Genomic DNA, 19,935 nt, shown 5'->3' on the forward strand with positions numbered 1-19,935 from the left:
ATGTCTTTCTTCGACCAAAGTGCTTCATCTTCGACATCCAGAATAAAAGTAGTTCGGTCATTTCCGCTTAAAACCCGGCGGAGAAACACTCCTTCGAACTCTTCTCCTTCGAAAGCATCAACTCTTGCGACGTAGTGAACAATTCGAGATTTTCCACTAATTTTGACTATGACAAAATCGCCCTCGATAATATTTTGATCTTCCTCCTCTGAGTCATCAGTATCGTCACACAATACATTCTCGTTAGATTCACTTTCGCTCGAAGAAGTCCTACATCCGGATGGTTCTACCCTCACTCTAACTGTTTTCTTGTTTGCAAAGAGCATTATTTTAGCCCGGCCGAAGTTCTTTGCTCTATTTTTTTCTATCCTAGCCACTGATTTTGCTGCTATTTCATCTCTAACTGGCGTGTCTGTCAAAATTTTCGTGCTACCTTTTTTCCTATTGGAAGCTTTCACGTTCCTTGGCCCTGCTTTCGGTAAAGGTAGTATATCACTTGGAGACACATAAGGAGTCTCCGCGTTGGTAGTCTGCACTGCTCTAGTCCTAGTCCTCTAGTACAAATGCGCAGATGTGAGCTTCGTTCCCCAAATGAGCTATATCGTATATAGACACAGTCTTACCCGGATTGGACCACATCCAATTATCCATCGCGCGCGCGTAGGCTCTTTTGTATGGTCCATAAACAGTCTTGTCTAAAGGCTGGAGTTTGTGGGACGTGTGTGGAGGGATGGTCAACACCACAACTCCGTTTGCCTTTGCCTTGTCAACAGCTGTCAGTGAAACGTGGGCCTCGTGATTGTCTAAGATGAGCAATACCTTTCTGTCGGGTATACAACGTTTATGCTTAATGAAGTGATCGAGATAGTTGACGAACGTTTCCTCGTTAATCCAACCTGATCTGGTGGCCGCACCGTCAGATCTCAGTGGCGCACCTCGTATGAAGTAATTACGATAATTGACACGGGGAAATATCATGTAGGGCGGAATAAATCCACCAGCAGCGTTGATCGCATTGACTACGGTTACCAGCTCACCTCTTTCACCTGATGTGACAGAACCAATCTGCTTAACCCCTTTTTACGTAACAATGCTCTCAGGCTTTTGCACCGTATGGCACCCTGTTTCGTCGATGTTATATACGTCTTGTGCCTCAAATTTGTGTTGGTCCATTACTTTGGCAAGGTTTTTGTAGAACTGTCCCACTGTATGGTGATTAAACGCCGTTGCTCTGGCTAATGAAGTAGCTTCTGGACTGCGAATTGCAAGGTTATTGCGTGCTTTCAATCCAAGCCAAAACCCTTGACCAGCTTTTTTGTTGATTTTCCAATTTTGTTGCACATCAACATCGTTTCTTTCTGCAAACTCATAGCCAAACATCGGCATTTATCTTTGGATAGGCCATGGTAGTTTGCTGCAAGTGTTTTGATGTGACTGGCTAGTTCAGCTTCCATTTCAGGACTGAATACCATATTCTTGAGCTTGCAATTCTTGTTTCCGCTTGTACCAAGCGGGTCATGTTTTTGTTTATCCATGTATCGCGTAAGCGTCATTCGGTCCACATCAAATGTTCTCGCTGCCGATCTAATACTGCATCTCTCTTTTACCGCTTCTGCCGCTCTTTCGACTAATGCCAGATCACTTCAATGGGTTGATTTTCTTTTGTATGATTGCGGCATCGTCTGATAAAGAAAAAATGTGATGAAAAATATATCCAATGCAGGAGCGTTGAGCCACGGAGCAACCCTCCTGGTGACCGCTGGATCAACCCTCCCATGATCGGCCATCTTCCCATTTGAGCTCCGCTACTGCCGAATGACTACACGACGTGCGCTGCAATAGACTCCATTAGAGCATCACAACATAGACTACACAATGACTTAATGTGACTAAACCACGACCTGTAATATTATTAATAGTAAACATATTAGGCCTACCTGAGACCATGAAATTCACTTTTTGCTGCGATTCCGGATTTTTCATTAACTGTTTTCCACCAGGGCTACAGAACGTCTGCTTCTCACAGCCAAATATAAAGTAATGACACAACCTACCAACCGAGGGCGTGGAACAAGCCTCCTCGTGGCTCAAGTCACCCGCATCTCCCCTACTGATAACTCGGCGGTAGGCCATGTTTCGTAATACATATAATTAAACAGTCTTAAAATCCTTCCACTTCTCGAGATATATATATATATATATATATATATATATATATACGAAAAATCTTACCCTTCCTATTGAATGTCGACTCGGTAGATAAACTAGTTTTAGTATTTTACTATCTATCATAAATTTTGAAAAGTATTGGAATCCTGATGCTTAACGATATATCTAAGTACCGGTAGCATTCGTGGCATTATGGATTAATGAATAATTACGTTTTCCATAATTTTGTTCTAGATAGTACTTCGTTGTACCGAAGATTTATAGGTTATCAACGGTATTTCAACCACTTCTTTGAGGAACTTTTTCGTTGTCAATAAGAAACTGTATATCAGTTACTATAATTTAAATATTCAATCCTTTCAATTCGATGATTTTTTTCAAATATTGGCCTCGATCCGGAGCAACTCGAAAATCAACAGGCTGATATATACCAACTAGATCCTACCAGAAGTAAAACTGAATACGTTTGTAAAAAAAAACAGTCCAACACATCATGTCACTTGTTGGAATGTTGCATAGCTGTTTGTGAATATATAATAATAGTTCAATATTATCAATTTCATTTGATCATTTTCACCATTTTAGTTTACAAAAATGATAACAAATGAACATGTGAAATTATAGTGCAAGATATTTGAAACTTCCGATATAGTATTTTGGATTATTGCTACAATATTTTTGCAGTCGGTCGGTGCATACGGTTTCTTCAACTATACCAACATATGGAAAGATGAAAGAAGGGCGCTACCGTAGTATGTGAACCAAGATGGCGGACACCTGAACATAGTATGTGTACTAGATTGGGCCATAATTTTATCCAATTTTCATTATTTTAGTTTCTATTACGAGTTCGGGAACTAGCCAAGTGACTCCAGTAGTATTTGTACCTGAAATTATGGCCTAACCCTAACGTGGTACACATCTACGTTCCGGTGTCCGCCATCTTGGTTCACATACTACGGGGGTACCAGAAAGAAGTAGTCTAATCAGCCAGGCATAATTAAGTACCTTGTAGATATCCCTAATGTCTTTGTGTGAGTTCAAATCATATTCTGAATATGGGATAATTTCACCATAGTTAGTGGCTAAAATGTCCGACCTTAGGAAATTATTAAACTAAAACTTGATCAATTTATTTGTATAGTATCATCATTGGTTTTGAAAAAAATTGATTCTCTAGCATTGATAACTTTGTATGCGGTCACGTATGTTGCATGTTCAACAAGAAAAAAAACTAACTAAATGAAATATATTCGATTCTAAATAATGTTTGTTTTTTTACAAATCTCAGACTTTTGTCACTGTGTAAAATAAGATGAAATATTTTAATGTAGTTATTATACTTACCCACGATAATTTATTTGTTTCGTATTTGAACCAAGAAGCAATTTCGATAATCACAAATAGATGTTGAATCTGATTCTTCATCGTTCAGAGCCTAGCGGTAATTTTCAAGCATTCACAGAATTGTTGCAAAGCAATCGACAAAGCAACGTTACTATGTTACGGAATTTAGCAGCGACTATTATTCAAAACATGATTTAGAGCAGGGGTGTCAAAATTTTTAAATTTTTTTTTGTTTTCAATTTGACCCAATTATGGATACACCTCAAGCTAGCAAAATAAATCTTGAAAAAACACTTCATGGATTAAATGAAGCGCCATGTACATGAAGAAGGTGGCATTTTTGAAGAAAATTGCAATATTTCTGCATTTCTCGAAATTCTAAAGCACATTGTCTTGTCACATTTCCATCGGTACAATGAAAGAATACAATATAAGTGGACATTATCAGAATAAGCTCAGCAGTCAATATGACAAACTTAAAGATCAACTTCGAACAGATAATTTTTATGTGTTTGTATATTATTTAAATTATACAACTACCCAGTTACTAAACACCAATATCAATCATAACTGAAGCGGTGCTATGCCACGTAATGGTAGGAAATGTGGCAGAAAATGTCTGGTCCAATAAGTCATTTGTTTGTTTACTAATCTGTACATGAAAAGATAAACGTAATATTTTTGCATTACTGAAATTAATCAAACATTCTCAACGATCCAGATTAACCGATGATTATGTGACCTCGTTAATTAGTTGGTACTGTAAAATTATTTTAGCCAGATATTAGTAAGCTGGTGGCACAAAAGAGATGCCAAATGTCAGGACATATGTAATAAAAAAACATTGAGTTTATTCTGTAGTATTTTTTTTAAATTTTGGAAGTATATATTTAGATTAAGTCATGTCGTGTTCTTTTCTTATCAAAACTTTGTTCAAAAATGTTTTGGATAGTTGTACATAAAAATTTATGATTTCTTGTAATAAATACAGTAAATTGCAATAATAGTGAAATGCAAAAATTAATACGTATATGGCATTTGAATTTATGAAAATAATCTTTATCTAGAAAAAACTTCATTCGGCTGTTTAATTGCATTACAATATATGTCACAAACTACACCTATCTACAAATATGCTTCAAGTGGGCTTATACATTATCAAAAACTGTTTGCGGGCCTTTGGAACAATTCCCAAAATACAATGCGACCCTCGAAAACCCACGAGTTCGACACCCCTGATTTAGAGTGCTTTTACGGAATGTACATTTGTGCCTTTCATTTTTAAATGTTATTAGGCACACTATTTAATTGTGTTGGCCGGTCAATGTCGTGTGTTTTATCTCTTTTTATTGCATTTCCACTATCATCATGATTAAGAGTTCATTTCATATTTCCTTGCAAACACAATCTTCCTATTACCGTTATTTGTCTACCTCGTCGCCATCTTCCTCACATTGCGTTTCACCGTCTACTCCAATTTTATTAACCAAATCGACTGACTACTCCTGTTCTGTTTTTCTCGTGTTATTGTATCGATCTTACTGAACGTTAATCACAATATTGAACCGAAAAAACAAGTCAATTAATTGACTTTAGTTGAAAAGTTTTCGATATGACTTCACAATGGATTGCCCTGAATTGTTTCAATACTTGTTATCATACTTTTTGCTTGATCATCGACACAACCTTGTCACTAGAGTAATCATATGAAAGATAGATTTTAATAAAGCATTGTATAAAAGCATTTTTATTATTCACATTTCTTGGAATTGAAAATCCATAAACAATAAAAATGGTACAAAATTATACGAAACTACTATTATTGTTTGTCTTTCTACTTGGTATAAGCGTGGAATGCGCGAAGCTTATGCATACAGTATTCATGAATGCTCGACAAACAGTAAAAGTAAGGAAGCACTATTGACTGAACTAAATATATAGCAGCCTATACTGATGTTTATTGTTATACAAATGCATCGCTAATTATCACAATCCTTTTTCTCATTTACAATAGCCTACACGTGGCTTTCATTTACTTTACACTTGGAAGGGACAAAATTTTAAAACATTAATATTATATGCTATTAATTAGAGTTACGCAACACTAGCAACCAATGGTTCTGCTATACTTTGCATTGGTAGATCCATCCATGTGTGTACAATATAAAGATGATAGAGTAAATATTTGATGACACAGCATCCAAGATGTTGTAAGTAATCATCTTTGTCATTAAAAAGCGATTGTGTGATAAGTTTGTCAAAATGTAGAATGGAATTTCATGGCTGCGTTTCAAAATATAAAGTCGCCATCAGCAATTACTGCGTTAACGGTATATGACTTTATTCTGGCAACAGTTTCTCTACTAACGTACGTCATTTATTCTAGCTTCGTGGTAACAATTCGAGCCTTCCTCTCCCGAAAAGTGTTTGCATCTTGTCATGTTTTAGGATGAGTATGAGCTACTCCGTAGACTTTTGCGTGATAAATCATGTATTCATACACGTACATCTCGTCTGGAGTAACTTTGTGAAAAGAAATAGGGTAGATCGAACTGCATTCTATCCCCTGAAATAATAAATTAAATTTTACTAACATTGCCTAATACAAGCGATAGACTTGAAGTACAATGTGAACGATATCATGCTATGCTATATCTTGTGAATCCACAACGTCAACATTTGGTCAAATGATACTTTATCGATTTCATCAATTCAACATTAGAAATAATAGAAAATCGGTATTTACTGTATAGTGATCTTTTGCAATTTATTTTGCACAAATTAAAGAACTCTCTTTGTGAAATTAGCTTGCAGCTTGCACTGATTTCACCTTACATCAACTAACGCAATACAGATACAGTGAGTTGCAATCTTGATCACTGGCATATCGAGATTCATGTATGAGTTTAACCCTGCAGCAGAGGTGTTGATGTCATTGTCCGATGACATTATCTGGTCTGCCATGAGTATTTATTATATTGTAAACCTCTACTCAATAATGATTCATGACTTCGTGTTAGCGGGAATAATAATATGTTTTATAATTTAATGACACTTTATTTACTGTAATTTTTATTTACTGAGGCCTAATCGATTTCATCAATTCAACATTGTCGAACCCATTTGCACCCAGTTTTTACAATAAAATCACGACTTCATTTTCAGCGGCCTCAATGGTCAGTTTTAAGCATCTTTAGATATATCTATTTTGATTATAACTTCATGGGATTCCGGCGACAATTTTTTATGAGCCTGTCCGGATCATACGAAACAAAGGATATTATTTACCCGACAACTAGGATAATAATCATAGTTGATCATAAAATTTCCTTGAGGTATCGGTTCCGGTTTAAGATGGAATTTCATATTAACAGGGTGGAAGGTATCTTTTTGTTTTTGGTCTCTCGAGTCGCCTGCTTCCACACCAACTATTTCCAAACACTTTCCTATTTCGACATCTTCAATTGCACCCCCTTCAGGACATTTTTTCGTATCCAATCCATGAACATATCTATCTTGAATGAAAAAGAGAGGCCCCAATGCGTTGACATTTTTTGTGAATATCCATCATATATATATATAGATATGGATATACACATCAATATATATATATATGTTTAAATATTCGATTAACACGCAAAGTTTCATGAGTTCAGAGAACTATTTCATACTTTTATGACCGATCATTTTCCTTATTTTTATAACCGATGTTCTTTACTATGCTTTCGGAAAACAGCTAGACACGAAACGACCACTATAATAATATCATAGTTTAATATAGGCTAATAACGCGTTTCAGTGTAGAAATCAAACTTCACATAGCGTAAATCTAATTTAAGTCAGTGATATCGTTGTATCACATTAACAATCAAGCGGATATAAACCGTGGTAACGATTATGGAAACAAAGCTGCAAAGCTGGCAAAAGGTTTTTACATTCCATTCAAACTGTGCGACAGCGAACGTACAATACTTAAATTTTATTTTGAAATTAAATTTTTCTTTTTAAAACAGTGCAAATGTTCGCTTCACAACAACTTTTTGAAAATAAAAATTGATTTACCACAACTGGCATTTACTTGAAGATTGTATTGAGCAGTTTTGAATCAATTTTTGACTTTGGTGAATATGAAATGAGCAAATAAATATTGACAGTCGTCGTGCGTACATCTTTACTTAAATATTTACCTTTCCAAAGCTTCTTTACTCAAAACATATCCTGCTCCGCCACTCATGTATCCTTGTTTAACAAAGAGCTTGAACCTTCGACCAAAATGTAACGGTGTTTGTGGGTCATAATCTTTTAGTAAAAATCTGTTGAAAAAGATACAAAAAACAGTAAAATCCAATGAAGTTTCATAGATCTATTAGTTAGATTCTATTTATGACTTTAGAACAACTTGGAAATAAATGATTTGTAATAAATTTCTAGATTCCCATTTTTTCGATTCGCATCAAATATTGGCCAAAACGGCTGTGATACAATTTCCTGATATAACTCATTTTGCCCTTCTTATTTAACATAAAATTAAATAATTAACATGACTGAAACACACAGGATTTCTCCGACTTTAATATTTTTCCAAAGACATTATTTAATTGACTAATTATTTCATTCCAACCACCCATGGTTATCCAATTTTATTAAAAAAATGGTATCAAAGTATTAAAGATTTAGCGCACGTATATTTATATATATAGTTTAGGATGACAAGATAAATTAAACTTCAGTTAAATACTTATTGATGTAATAATGTGCTTATGTCTTGCCCGTATAGATTGAGCTTTGAAAAATGTTACAATTATTTTTAAATGTTTTTTTTATCTTCAGAACACATCCTGCAAATCACATTTAGAGCCCTAATTAAGTCTTTTTTCTACCTTAAATTTTCAGCAACTAGATAAGTGTCATCATCAGCTTTCAAAAACCAATCGGCTTGGTCTTTGTAGTGTTTCCAAATGTATTTATACGCTTCCTTTGTCTTCTCATACAACTGGGACCGGCCTTCTCTAACAGGGAGTCTGCAGGAAAGGTCTATAGCATATATAATTGGTAAATGAATGTGATGTTACCGTATATTGCTAATTTGTAGATTGTCTCTGACTTGCAAGTCACCCGTTCACCCTTCAGCTTCAACGCCCACGTGAATGAAGATGTGTTAAAAATCTCTATATGCTTTTATTCGTAAATTTACACAACACACAGAATACAAATCCTAAAACATTTATCCAGACTCGCTTTGAATGGTTTACATCGTCTTCTCTATCGAAAGATATCGGAGTCGTATTTATACGTCGATCATAAATCCAATTAAATACTGTAAACGTGAGCTCGTGATTCACGTAAAATTTTTAAGCATGATATATCACTCTTCCGTATTTTGCGATCTTCTGGTTTAAAATGTTCATATGGTGCATTCAGATTCATTGTTCGGGGCATTGGAAAGTGGGGAAATTGTACCATCATTAACACCATGGCCTTCATCAGAATGAGTAGTGATTTTACGACTCTTCTTGCGACATGTGAAAGTGTGACTATGTCTTTGAAAAGGAGGCACTATGTCCAGAATATCAGAGTGACCATGAGGGGGTTTTCCAGCTATAACAGAATCGATAAATGATTCACAAGCAGGCTGGGCCTCTTTTGAATCATACCGAGGGGGACATTTGTTATTTTCATTCCGCAGCCACAATAAAGAATGGAAATGTGGTGCACCTCGCATCTGAAATTCGATTCGGAAGAAATAGTCAGCAACTTTGTATTTGCCCAAAAGACCTGGTTTTTGCAAGTGTCTAAAAACAACTTTCATTCAACTACTGGAATGTTGTGTAACGTCAATAACGTTGCGAGTAAGTATCTTATTGATTTCGCATGTATCCATTATTCAAATTTCTTACAGTTTCATCTGATACAATTTGATTCCGTTCCTTTTGCAGAAGCATCTTAATGAAATCATTCCAATATGACTCCGCACTGCTCAGTGTCAAGCACAAATTTAATGATCCCAGCCGTCGAATCATTGTCATGATTTTCAATTTTGTGCTCTGGAAATACGGCGCGGTTCCACGTACATTTTTCAACACTTTATATCCGAGATCTGTCTACTCAATTTCTTGCTTATCAACATTTCTGAAAAATTGTGCTGTATATCTGCCTTTACCAATCTAGGATTTGCGGAAGAAAGTTACACACGATCGCTTGATCTCTATGTGTTCCTTCACATTGAATAAAAAGAACATATAGGTAGAGTCGCGTCTATCCGCAATCATTGCCCAGAATTCGTTGTTTCACATAGTTCGCAAACCCAACACCTTTTACAAGATACGTAGACAAGTAACCTCCGGTACCATTTGGAAACAAATGTAGGAAGCATTTCTCTTCAAGATATTCACATTCTTCCCATCTTGTAATTTTGCTACCAGCGGTAGGGGCGATAGTAACAAATGGCATCATATTTCTCTGTGCATTTGAATTGTTTAGGCTACTAGTTACTTATCGATTTTAATCGGTAAGTATGTTGATGTCTGTATGTTTGTTAGATGCACGCGATATCTCACGAAAGCAAGATTGAATCTGCTCCAGATTTTGCATGTGCATTCATCTCATCTCGGACCAGAATCCTATTGATTTTGGGCGAATTATGTCGTATAATTAGCGAGTTACCAATCAATTATTGATATAGTGATCTAGATTATTGTAAAGCGAGAGAATTTTGAAACCCGCCGTGTGTGTGTGTGTGCGATGCGCAGTGCGCAAGTTACAAGAGCGGATGAATCTAAACCAGTGATTCTCAAACTAGGGTTTGAGAGCCGCATGCGGCTCTCAAGAACCTTTCCTGCGGCTCTTGTTAATGCTCTAAAAATTATTTACTTTCAAAGAAAATTTTCCATCGAAAACTTATTGACTTGAAATTAAAATGCGGAAGTCTATAAGTTAGTCGAATGGATTTCCCCGTGTTAATTTGCGTAGCTTTGACTATTCTACAAGATGCAATAGTGACGCAACAGTAAGCGTTTTCGCGACCACTCGGACACTTTTCACTTGGAAAGATTTTAGACATGGCTGTAATTATTGGCTTGCTTTCGTGGATTTTCAGTTTTTGTCGCATTTCCGAATATTATGTATAAATCAAATAACTCAATGATTATTTTATTTCTAGAGCATTTTAATTTTATTCCAATAATCGAAAATAGTCTTGAAATATCTGGCGATCATCTCAAGCAGCTACTGCACCTTGCATCCTCCACGATTTCGACCCGCTTTGACAAACTTATTAAAAATCAAAGTCAAATTAAATGGCTGTTAGTCTAAGGTGGGCAAAATCAAATCTTTTTTCGAATCGAACAATTTGAATATTTTTAACGAATACCGAATAGTCGAATAATGAATATTTTTTATACTTAACAAGAACGTTGATCCAGAACGTTGGAGGTCGATACTCCATTTGGAAAATAATAGAAACATTGAAAAGTCAGCAATAAAGCGTTTTTTACTGGTTAATTTCATCACAATCGCTAATTGTGTTTGTCACCGCGATCTTCGGCGGCGATATCCTAAAGTTGGTTTTGTATATTCTCGCCCTTTCTCGTTTTTTGCAAGAATAAGGGGTCACCGGATATCGAAGTTTCATATTTCTAGTATACCTTTGCGTTCACATCAGTGACAGCTGTTGAATACCTAGCAAATTCACGATTGCTTGAATCCTGAATGTTGATTTAAAATGGAGATTAAATAAATTGGCAATAAAGGCATTTTTAGGTCTTTGTGCCTAATAGAGGGTCAGACGCTGATTATAATTCTGAACTAATTCCTTCAAGTTATTTAACGTTTTTTATTTTCAACAAAACAACACCCCGATGGTTCAAAATGCTTCAAAATTTAACAATTGTGATCATTTTCGATGGTAATAGACGCAACAATTCGTGAACGAGCCAGTGTGCATTGTTACAACGAAATTGATTGATTTTACGCTCTACTCTTGGCTCAACGGCCATGCATGGTCGAGTAAAATGTTTCATATTCGAAACATTACTTGGCCAAGAATGGAAGGGATCACTAAAGAGCTAATACAAAGTGCTTTAAAGGGAGTAAGACATGACATTTCTTATCTGGTTACAACTTAATGAGTGTTTTTCATAAAAGTAACTCATACCAGCTTTTGGAAAAACTTTTGGTCATTTTTAACTCCATGCTATTTATATAACTAAACGAGTTTTCTAACGATCTAAAATAGTCTTTTTCACAATGAAACGCCGAAAAATCATTTTTAACATTTATTTTTATCAACTTTATGTTCGGTAATGCCACAAATGGCTAATGACATGTCACCAAGCATGCGGAGTTTAAAATCTGGGAAATTTATTTCAAATACCTAATCTGGTGTGGCGTTTCTAAATTTACGGAACGGTCGGTACGTTTTTTGCAAAATATGGAATTGAAACGATACGTTAAGTGCAAAGATAAGCATATAACACCATAACGCAAAGACAACGACTTTTCTTCGAATTTGTCTTTTTTTTATAGAGAGCGCACAATTCACGATTAAGTTGGAGACGTGCGAGTTCGGTGTCCAAGCAGAGCGGTGCAGGTCACGTGGTACCGGATATTCGAATAGTAAAATGCCATTCAAATATTTTATTATTCGCCCTAGTTGTTACGTGTGTTGTTGTTACGATGACTTGGTATTTTAAATACGCGCTTAATGGTTTGTTGCTATTTTACCTTGCGTTGTTTGTATGCGGCACTCCATAACTTTGAGATTTGAAATGCGGCTCTGGGACTAAAAAAGTTTGAGAACCACTGATCTAAACTGCATCCCCTGACTATCGATCGATAAGTCTTCGGTTTCCAACCGATATTCTCGTTTGTTCCTTGAAAATGATGACTGATGCAAGAGTATCTGTAACATGGCACGTGCTTTCGGTCCTAGTGAGAGGGTCAATAACTGTATCAGCAATAAATTCTGTGAGATCTTCCGGAAGATCATAGCTATCGTCATTGTCATTATTTTCAGATATGAAGGTTGTATCGTCACTTTCGCTAAGTATTGTGCCAAAATCGATTACATTATTTCCGTCGCTATAATCACTATATTATGTTCTAATGTAATATTAAGTTCAGTGTCAGCATTGGCAACAGATCCAGAAGTTTTTCATTTGTCTTGATCTTCAATGTAATCTATTGTACATGACAGAAATTGGTCCAATTTCGTAATATCAAAGTGAACGTCTCTAAATAGTGGGATTTTGATAGACTGGTAATATTGTTTCGATATTTGATCGAATTTCAGCTTCAACGCATATCATAGATCCGATCACCCGAAATTCCCTGAATCTTGGAATATGAGCAACTCTTATGAAGGGAACGGCCAGTTTCAACAAGTGCGCTTCACATCGGTTCAACCACATAGCTTGAGTTATAAGTTGCGGTGGTAAATGAATGACTTGAAACTGATAATGTCTTTCATTACATGATGGAATGAGGCCAGCATAGATAGCTTTCGGCATTGGTGGCCAATGACCATCATATGATTTGTAGTCGTCTGTGAGCATGCACTTTTCGCGCTCAGAAAAGAATTTCTCCTAAACTGCTTTTCAACCTTTATGCATGCAAGATTAGCCTTGGACACATTTCCACGGCAGTGGTATCGACAATCGCTGACACATTTGTGAACAAAATGTGCATTGCTGCTAATGTCCCTTCTGATACGGTCTAAAAGATTTCCTGCTCTCAATCTCTTTGCCTTTGCAAAGCGATCATGAAAAAGCCGACGTCGTCTACTTTTTGAACTCTCGGAAAGTCTCTTGTTACGGGTTCTACATTTATTAGACATCTGTCTGTTTTCCAGTTTCCCCGGAGTTTTCGACGCTCTTTGAGATTGAGTTTTGCTTTTAGCAGCCAACAACCTGCTTTCACGTTTCTCCGGAGTTTTCGACGCTCTTTTACATTGAGTTTTGATTTTATCAGTCAACAATCTGCTTTCACGTTTCTCCGTAGTTTCCGACGCTCTTTCAGATGGAGTTCTGATCTTAATACCAATAATCTGCTTTCACGTTTCTCCGGAGTTTCCAACGGTCTTTCAGATTGAGTTCTGATTTTATATGCCAACAATCTGCTTCCATGTTTCTCCGAAGTTTCCGACGCTCTTTCAGATTGAGTTCTGATGTTATCACCCGACAATCTGCTTTTACGCGTCTGTTGAGGCTCTTGCAAATTGTGTTTTCAATTTATTGAACAACCAACCGCCTGCTTCCACGTTTTTCTGGACTTTCCGATTCCCTTTTACATTGAGATATGATTTTATTAGTCAACAATCGGTTTTCACGTTCCTACGGAGATTGAGTTTTCATTTTCTCAGCTAACCGTCTACTTTCACGTGTTTCAGTGGATTCCAATGCTCTTCTACATTGATTTCTGATTTTATCAACAGCTTTTCTGTTCTCGCATTCATCGGCAGATTGGAAGTGTCTGGCTAGTCGCTGCAAAACACCTCCCCGGCGTACCTTTGAAGACTTCTCCACAAGGATGGTTTCCGGTACAATGGCTTGTATAGACTGTACATTATGCGGGCCATCTTCAATCAGACTGTTGCTGCAACATTCGTTCAAATTTTGCGTTTGGCTTGTTCGTGTTTCCAATAATCGCTTGATAGCTTCTTTTTGCATAGGCATCATGATTACAACTTGAGCTAACAGATCATATATACATATAAGATTCAACATTTTCACGACAAACACGGCCCAATAGAATAGGATTATTTTTCCCATATTTAAACAATGAGGTCAGCTTATCAGTTTGGTTTGGATATAGCAGTCCCGATTTATTGACGTAAATAGTTGAAGAAGCCCTAGCCAGCGGATAGGAAAACCACCCTTTGAGAAGCGAGAAGTACAGTATACCTCAAGCACATAATAATTCCATATATTGAGAACACCTGCATCGGCCTATCCAATCCTCATTTTTGCATGGATGGTTAATAATAAAACATGTATACACTAAAATTTCCGAGGCTTCGCCAGTCTGGTAATCAGGCTAAAGTTACTGAATACGTCACTACTCACTCTAACAATCCTTAAAAAATTGCAGACCCCTAACGACATGCAATGACCAGTTACGAAGCCCGCACTGGTTACCATCCATAAAAAAATTACCGATCTTAAGCAGCGGCCCGATTACTTAAAGAGCTTGTTACCAAAAATGACAGTTTATTTTGAACGCTGCGCGTTCCGTTGACATACTCGCGCCAATTGAAAAATGATGTTCATTAAAATCCTTAACGCTTCTCCAGTTTATGGAGTGTCGAGACCGAAGACGACGTTTTGAAAAGGAGCATTTTGCTATGCGGAAGGTAGCTTTCTTGGAATTTTAATTTTCAACTTCGTTGGCGAGAAATTGTGAAAAAAAGGAGAACTTTCATAAAGATCGGCGCGTTTTTCGTTGTTACCGAGACGAAACTTCAATACGAATTTCTATAAAACGCACATTACTAGAGTGACAGGATAACCCACGTGAAAAATTTCATCCAGATTGGTCCAGCCGTTAAGACGCTACAATTAAACAGACAGACAGATACACAGACAGACAAACAGACATAACGACTGATAATAAGGGACTCATAGAGCGGAGATCCAAAATCTGAACAGTCCCTCGACGCTTCCGAAATTGATCAAAATGTTCAGCATACATTTTGTGAGCCCACAAGTTTTGAAGAATATCTTAGTTCAAAATAAATGAGCTGAGGAATTGATTGTCTAACACATGGATGTGCAACCTTTAATACAAGAGGGACATATACAAATAACTGGGTGAAACCGCGGGCCGCAACTTCATTTAACATACCTATGCTTTCTGGTAGTTGCAAGCACAAAAAATGTGGGTTTGTTGATCTTATGACATGCGTTGTTCGCTTCGTACAAGCTATCTGTTAGGGCATTGAATGTCATAGGCATAGATAATGAATTCGACTCAGGTATAGGTTTTGCTTCCTTTTGTGCAGCATTTGGCACGCGGGCCGCAGGTTGCACACTCCTGGTCTAACACGTCTTCCGCTGTTAAATGCGATATTTCTACTTATTTTCATATTCATTTTCAGGTATGTTCTCATTGGTGTTTTATTCCACTACCATTTTATTATTAATAATCATGTGCATACTTCGATCACTGTTTATTAATAGTCCCACACTACATTTTATAACCCCAATTCTTCTTGTCATTATTGAATGTGCACCTTCTTTTTTTCTTACGATATCTAGAAAACGTGCACTTCATTCTTCACTTCAATTACAACCCAGTTGACAACATTTTGTCCAAACTAAATACAGAAGTAACATATAAAACATTTTCTGGGGTCAGTAACCGGAGGAACATACTTGCGATGTCGTGTATACGTTTGTATTTAAGTTCGTGCAATATGCTTGCATATGTACAAAGTACTCTGAACATGCTAACAATTCATCATAATATATAGAGATGTTGCAATAAGTCTGCATATTTATTCAAAGTCTGTCATGTCAATTTTTATCTTATTTTGTAAAATCAATCGATTTGTCGGAACATCCTGAAAGCTTGAATTTCGGTCGAATTCCAAAATCGCTGAGAGTGTTAATAGCTCTGATAATGGTTGGAACATCTGCATTAGGAGTCGCAGTGAAAGCCCATATGATGTAACCACCTAAAAATAGCAAATTTTTTATTACTTTGCTACAGGAAATAATTATTTTTTTCAATTTCCGCTTTTGTTACTGTATCGTTTATTCTAAATAGCAAAGATGAAATAACTATTGTGAAGAGGTACGGTGCATTTTCCCAGCTGTATGTTTTATCAAATCTCTTCATACTGTAGAAACATATTCAAGATAGTAGTCCACATAAATCAATGTTGCAAAAGCTATTATGTATGACCTAAGAAATTATCAAGAGCAACATAAGATAATAACTACATGCATACGACAATTTTGAAACTGGTGGTAAGTTAATTTTGCTACGTGTATCCAACTAAAAATAAGACATGTAGGAATTCTCATGCACGCACTCTTCAACTTACTAATAACTAATGCCTTACCTTTTTCATCACAGCTAATGTGAAAGAAGTAAGATTCATTGTCCGTCAAGTGAAATGTCTCGCCTTCGCGACTGTTCAGTTGATTTGCTATACGTTGTATAAACAAATGAAATAAATGAATTAATTCCTGGAATGGAAAGATTAAGCTTAGGAATAGGTATTACCAAACTTCTTGAACTATATTACTACTATTATATATGTTTTGTACATTTAGCTAGCTTCAGTGTGTTGCCTGTTCTTAAAAAAAGTGACCAAACGAAAATACATCACTTATATGGCTTTTATTTGTTGCACCAAACTGATTAAGATTAATCACACAAGAGCATATTAATATCAAGAGCATATCAATATAAACGATCATATACGATCATATATTTGATATGTTTTGACTTAAAAACTACGTTCATATTCGTTTCAATTATAAGATTTTAATGAAAATCCAACCTTCGATAACAGCTTTATTGTTCAATTTTCCATTACGATTGTAAACATATTTTCCTAAATAAAATACAAAATATGCTTAAAAAGTAATAATGTTAAACTGCTTCAAATAGCATTATTATTACCGCTTTGGCATGCATGAAATATGATCAAAAAATAAAGGAAGAAAAATAATTGAGATAAGCAAACCGTTTGGAAGACGATTATTGTAGTTTCCATTGGGTTGAAGGTATTTGGTTACTTCCACTTCGCCCTCTTTTTTTCTAAAATATGAAATATGGCAATATTTTTTATCAAAACCGTTTAATTCTTAAAAAATGACCTAGAAATTTCTATATTCGTCAAAAGTTTTGATTTTAGTTAAATTTACAATTACGACCCGATCCGAGGACTTAATTAAGCAAATTATTCATTATTTCTACTGACGTGATATCATAAACACATGGTATGCCATTTTTCTCAAATAATAATGAACTTGTACATGATAGTGTAAAATATCAATATTTACCCGTTTACAAAATATTTTCCGGTAAACTTGAATCCAGTTTTCGTTAACTTCATGTTTAGAGCTGTTTTGCATTCCAAGTCACTCGTAATAGGATCTCCATTGTCGAATGCAAGATCCAATTTCTTGGTATCTGAATGTATAAGAAAAGCAATGCTCAAATATATGAAAACGTGGCGCGCGACGGGTGATGTTGTACGAAAATGATTAGCTGAGCAGGAGGTTTCGTGGAAAAATGAGTTCGGTTGCAGAATTGACGTTCGGTTACAAAATTTCCATGTTATACTTACAATATTAAAATAACTTAATTACCTTATTCCAATCAATTCGATTTTTGCTTTGGGGAACTTTACATACATGTTTCCCTCGTATGACCACAGATAAAACAGATAAATTTAGCAAAAATAAAGCTCCCTTCATCTCGAACTTAACGGAATGAATAATATTGAGTACAACCTCGAATTAAAACACCAGACAACTTTTAATGTTTAGGTTCGTGAACGAACATGACATGAACGGAAATAATTCGCACGGCGTAGCAAATGTTGCTTCGACATTTCTGAATTTTTTGAAATGTGAATCGGGAGATTAATGGACTTCGTGATCCTCAGCTCTGTTATTCAAGGGTCTAAGAAGTATTATATTCTGTGACCTCATGATTAAACCACTTGAGTAAAAACACGTTCAGCGCTTTTTATCAGTATATATCACAAAATAAGGCCCAAATAACAATGAAATTATATCGCTAACATCACCGTGAAAATATAGCTACAATTATAAGAGTATTTACAGAAATACATTTGTGTTAGTGTGCAGCTGGACTCTTTAATTGGATAGAATAGTAATGTTTATTCCAGCTACAGCATCCTTGCAGTATACGCATACGGATCCACTAGCATAAGGGCATATAGAGAAAAGATAGGAAGTTAGTCTCGCGCAACCCAACTCAAATTTAAATTATAAGAGTATCACCGAATTGAGCTATATAATGAATGTCTTACTATAAACGAAGATCTTAAATTTCATTTTGCTTGTAAAAGTATGTTTTGCTTGGTATAATATGTCTAGTGAAGTAAATTATTCTCTGTCTACTTTATTTGCTTTCAGTAAAATATTTAATCTGCTATGTTGGATATCCCTATTTCAAGCAACGATGACGCAAGGTCAAAATTTGACAATTTGGTATGATGAGATATAAAATCAACGCTTTTGAATTGAGCCCTCAATTTGTGAAGGAATGCATGTTAGACAGATGGTATTACAAGACGTTAAAGCAAGTTTGAGTTACATGTAAAGATGTGAGTTCCAGAATTTTGAATCAACTTCAATTGGAATCCAATCGAAACAATTTTAAGACTATGTTCGTTATTTTGATTGAAACGACGTACCTATCCCAATGACAATAAATCGACACGCCATGCGCACAATGGTGGAATTCACTGATTAATTGATTCAAATCAATCTGTCCTATGGATATGATTTGGTTTAGCACCTCAAGTGAGAAATTGTCAAAGGCAATAAAATAGATGGAATAATGCTTGACGATTTTTGATCCTACTTTATCACAATGTATGCAAATTACAATTTATACAATTTTAGACTCTTTTCAAGCCCCTGAGACATCTCCAGCAAAGCCAGGGTACTAATCAGGGTTTTGTGTTTTATTAATCCTGAAAAAACATCTCGTGTATTGTAAGTAAAAATTCTTGTTTTGACTCTTACTATTATCGCGTTCATTTATCGCCAAGTTTGTACCTACACCAAAGTCATAAGATTTTGACAGGAATGTTTATCGAAGATATCAGAGAGACGTTTTGTGCAAGAAAAATCATGAAACATATCTCACGAGCCTACTACAATCCAAAAGTAATTGGATCAATGCCGCCTTTGACAACGAGTGTGTTGCGATAATGAAAAATATTCTTAGGTCGGCAACTTGCGGATTTAGTTAGACCAGCGGTCGGCAAAATTTCTACAATATAAACACAAACCCTACGATTAATAAACAACAGCCAACAGCAAACCAGACAAACAATTCACAAACAATTGCTCTGTCAGTATGTCGCAATAATGCTGGGTCAATTGTTTCCACTACGCCCCTAAAAGAATGTTTCTCATCAGTCCGTACAAGCGATGAGCATGTATAAGATATCTACAACAAAATAATTCTCGCTAAGAACGTGACTACTCCACTATTGGCTCATTGCTAACCGGTCATGCCTAGTCAGTGCTAATTTTATACTTCAGAATCCGGATATTCATAAAGTTAGCACATCGGGCAAAAATAGTTTTGGCAAAACAAACATCAATCAATACCCAGACCAGAATCAGAAGGTCTGCACTACAAGCATTGGTACCTTTCCCGAAATCCTATTAATGTGAGGCCTGGTTTTCAATATTGATAACTACAACA

General features: G+C 35.9%; 2 protein-coding genes and 1 long non-coding RNA gene across 4 annotated transcripts in view; 1 reads left to right on the forward strand and 2 right to left on the reverse strand.

The window, feature by feature from the left end:
* LOC120339939 (uncharacterized) overlaps window positions 1-19,935 on the forward strand; it is a 116,409-nt gene that overhangs the window by 70,518 nt on the left and 25,956 nt on the right. The gene's annotated exons all lie outside the window — the stretch shown is intronic.
* LOC120339667 (glycoprotein-N-acetylgalactosamine 3-beta-galactosyltransferase 1-like) lies at window positions 5,235-8,756 on the reverse strand. Its single transcript, XM_078116478.1, has 4 exons — window positions 8,397-8,756; window positions 7,704-7,829; window positions 6,805-7,027; window positions 5,235-6,082 (listed from the first exon to the last, which is right to left on the reverse strand). Exons 2-4 carry the CDS (start codon window positions 7,748-7,750, stop codon window positions 5,954-5,956), a joined length of 399 nt encoding a protein of 132 aa, XP_077972604.1. The 5' UTR covers window positions 7,751-7,829; window positions 8,397-8,756; the 3' UTR covers window positions 5,235-5,953.
* LOC120339947 (uncharacterized) lies at window positions 15,821-17,958 on the reverse strand. 2 transcript variants are annotated; one of them, XM_078115826.1, is made up of 6 exons: window positions 17,835-17,958; window positions 17,526-17,655; window positions 17,207-17,280; window positions 17,021-17,074; window positions 16,577-16,663; window positions 15,821-16,186 (listed from the first exon to the last, which is right to left on the reverse strand). In XM_078115826.1, the coding sequence occupies exons 2-6, from the start codon at window positions 17,576-17,578 to the stop codon at window positions 16,038-16,040; spliced, it is 417 nt and encodes a 138-aa protein (XP_077971952.1). In that variant the 5' UTR covers window positions 17,579-17,655; window positions 17,835-17,958; the 3' UTR covers window positions 15,821-16,037. The 2 variants fall into 2 exon arrangements, with proteins under 2 accessions (XP_077971952.1, XP_077971953.1); XM_078115827.1 differs by lacking the exon at window positions 17,021-17,074.

Source organism: Styela clava, chromosome 9, assembly GCF_964204865.1.
Source record: "Styela clava chromosome 9, kaStyClav1.hap1.2, whole genome shotgun sequence".
NCBI classification, from domain to species: domain Eukaryota; kingdom Metazoa; phylum Chordata; class Ascidiacea; order Stolidobranchia; family Styelidae; genus Styela; species Styela clava.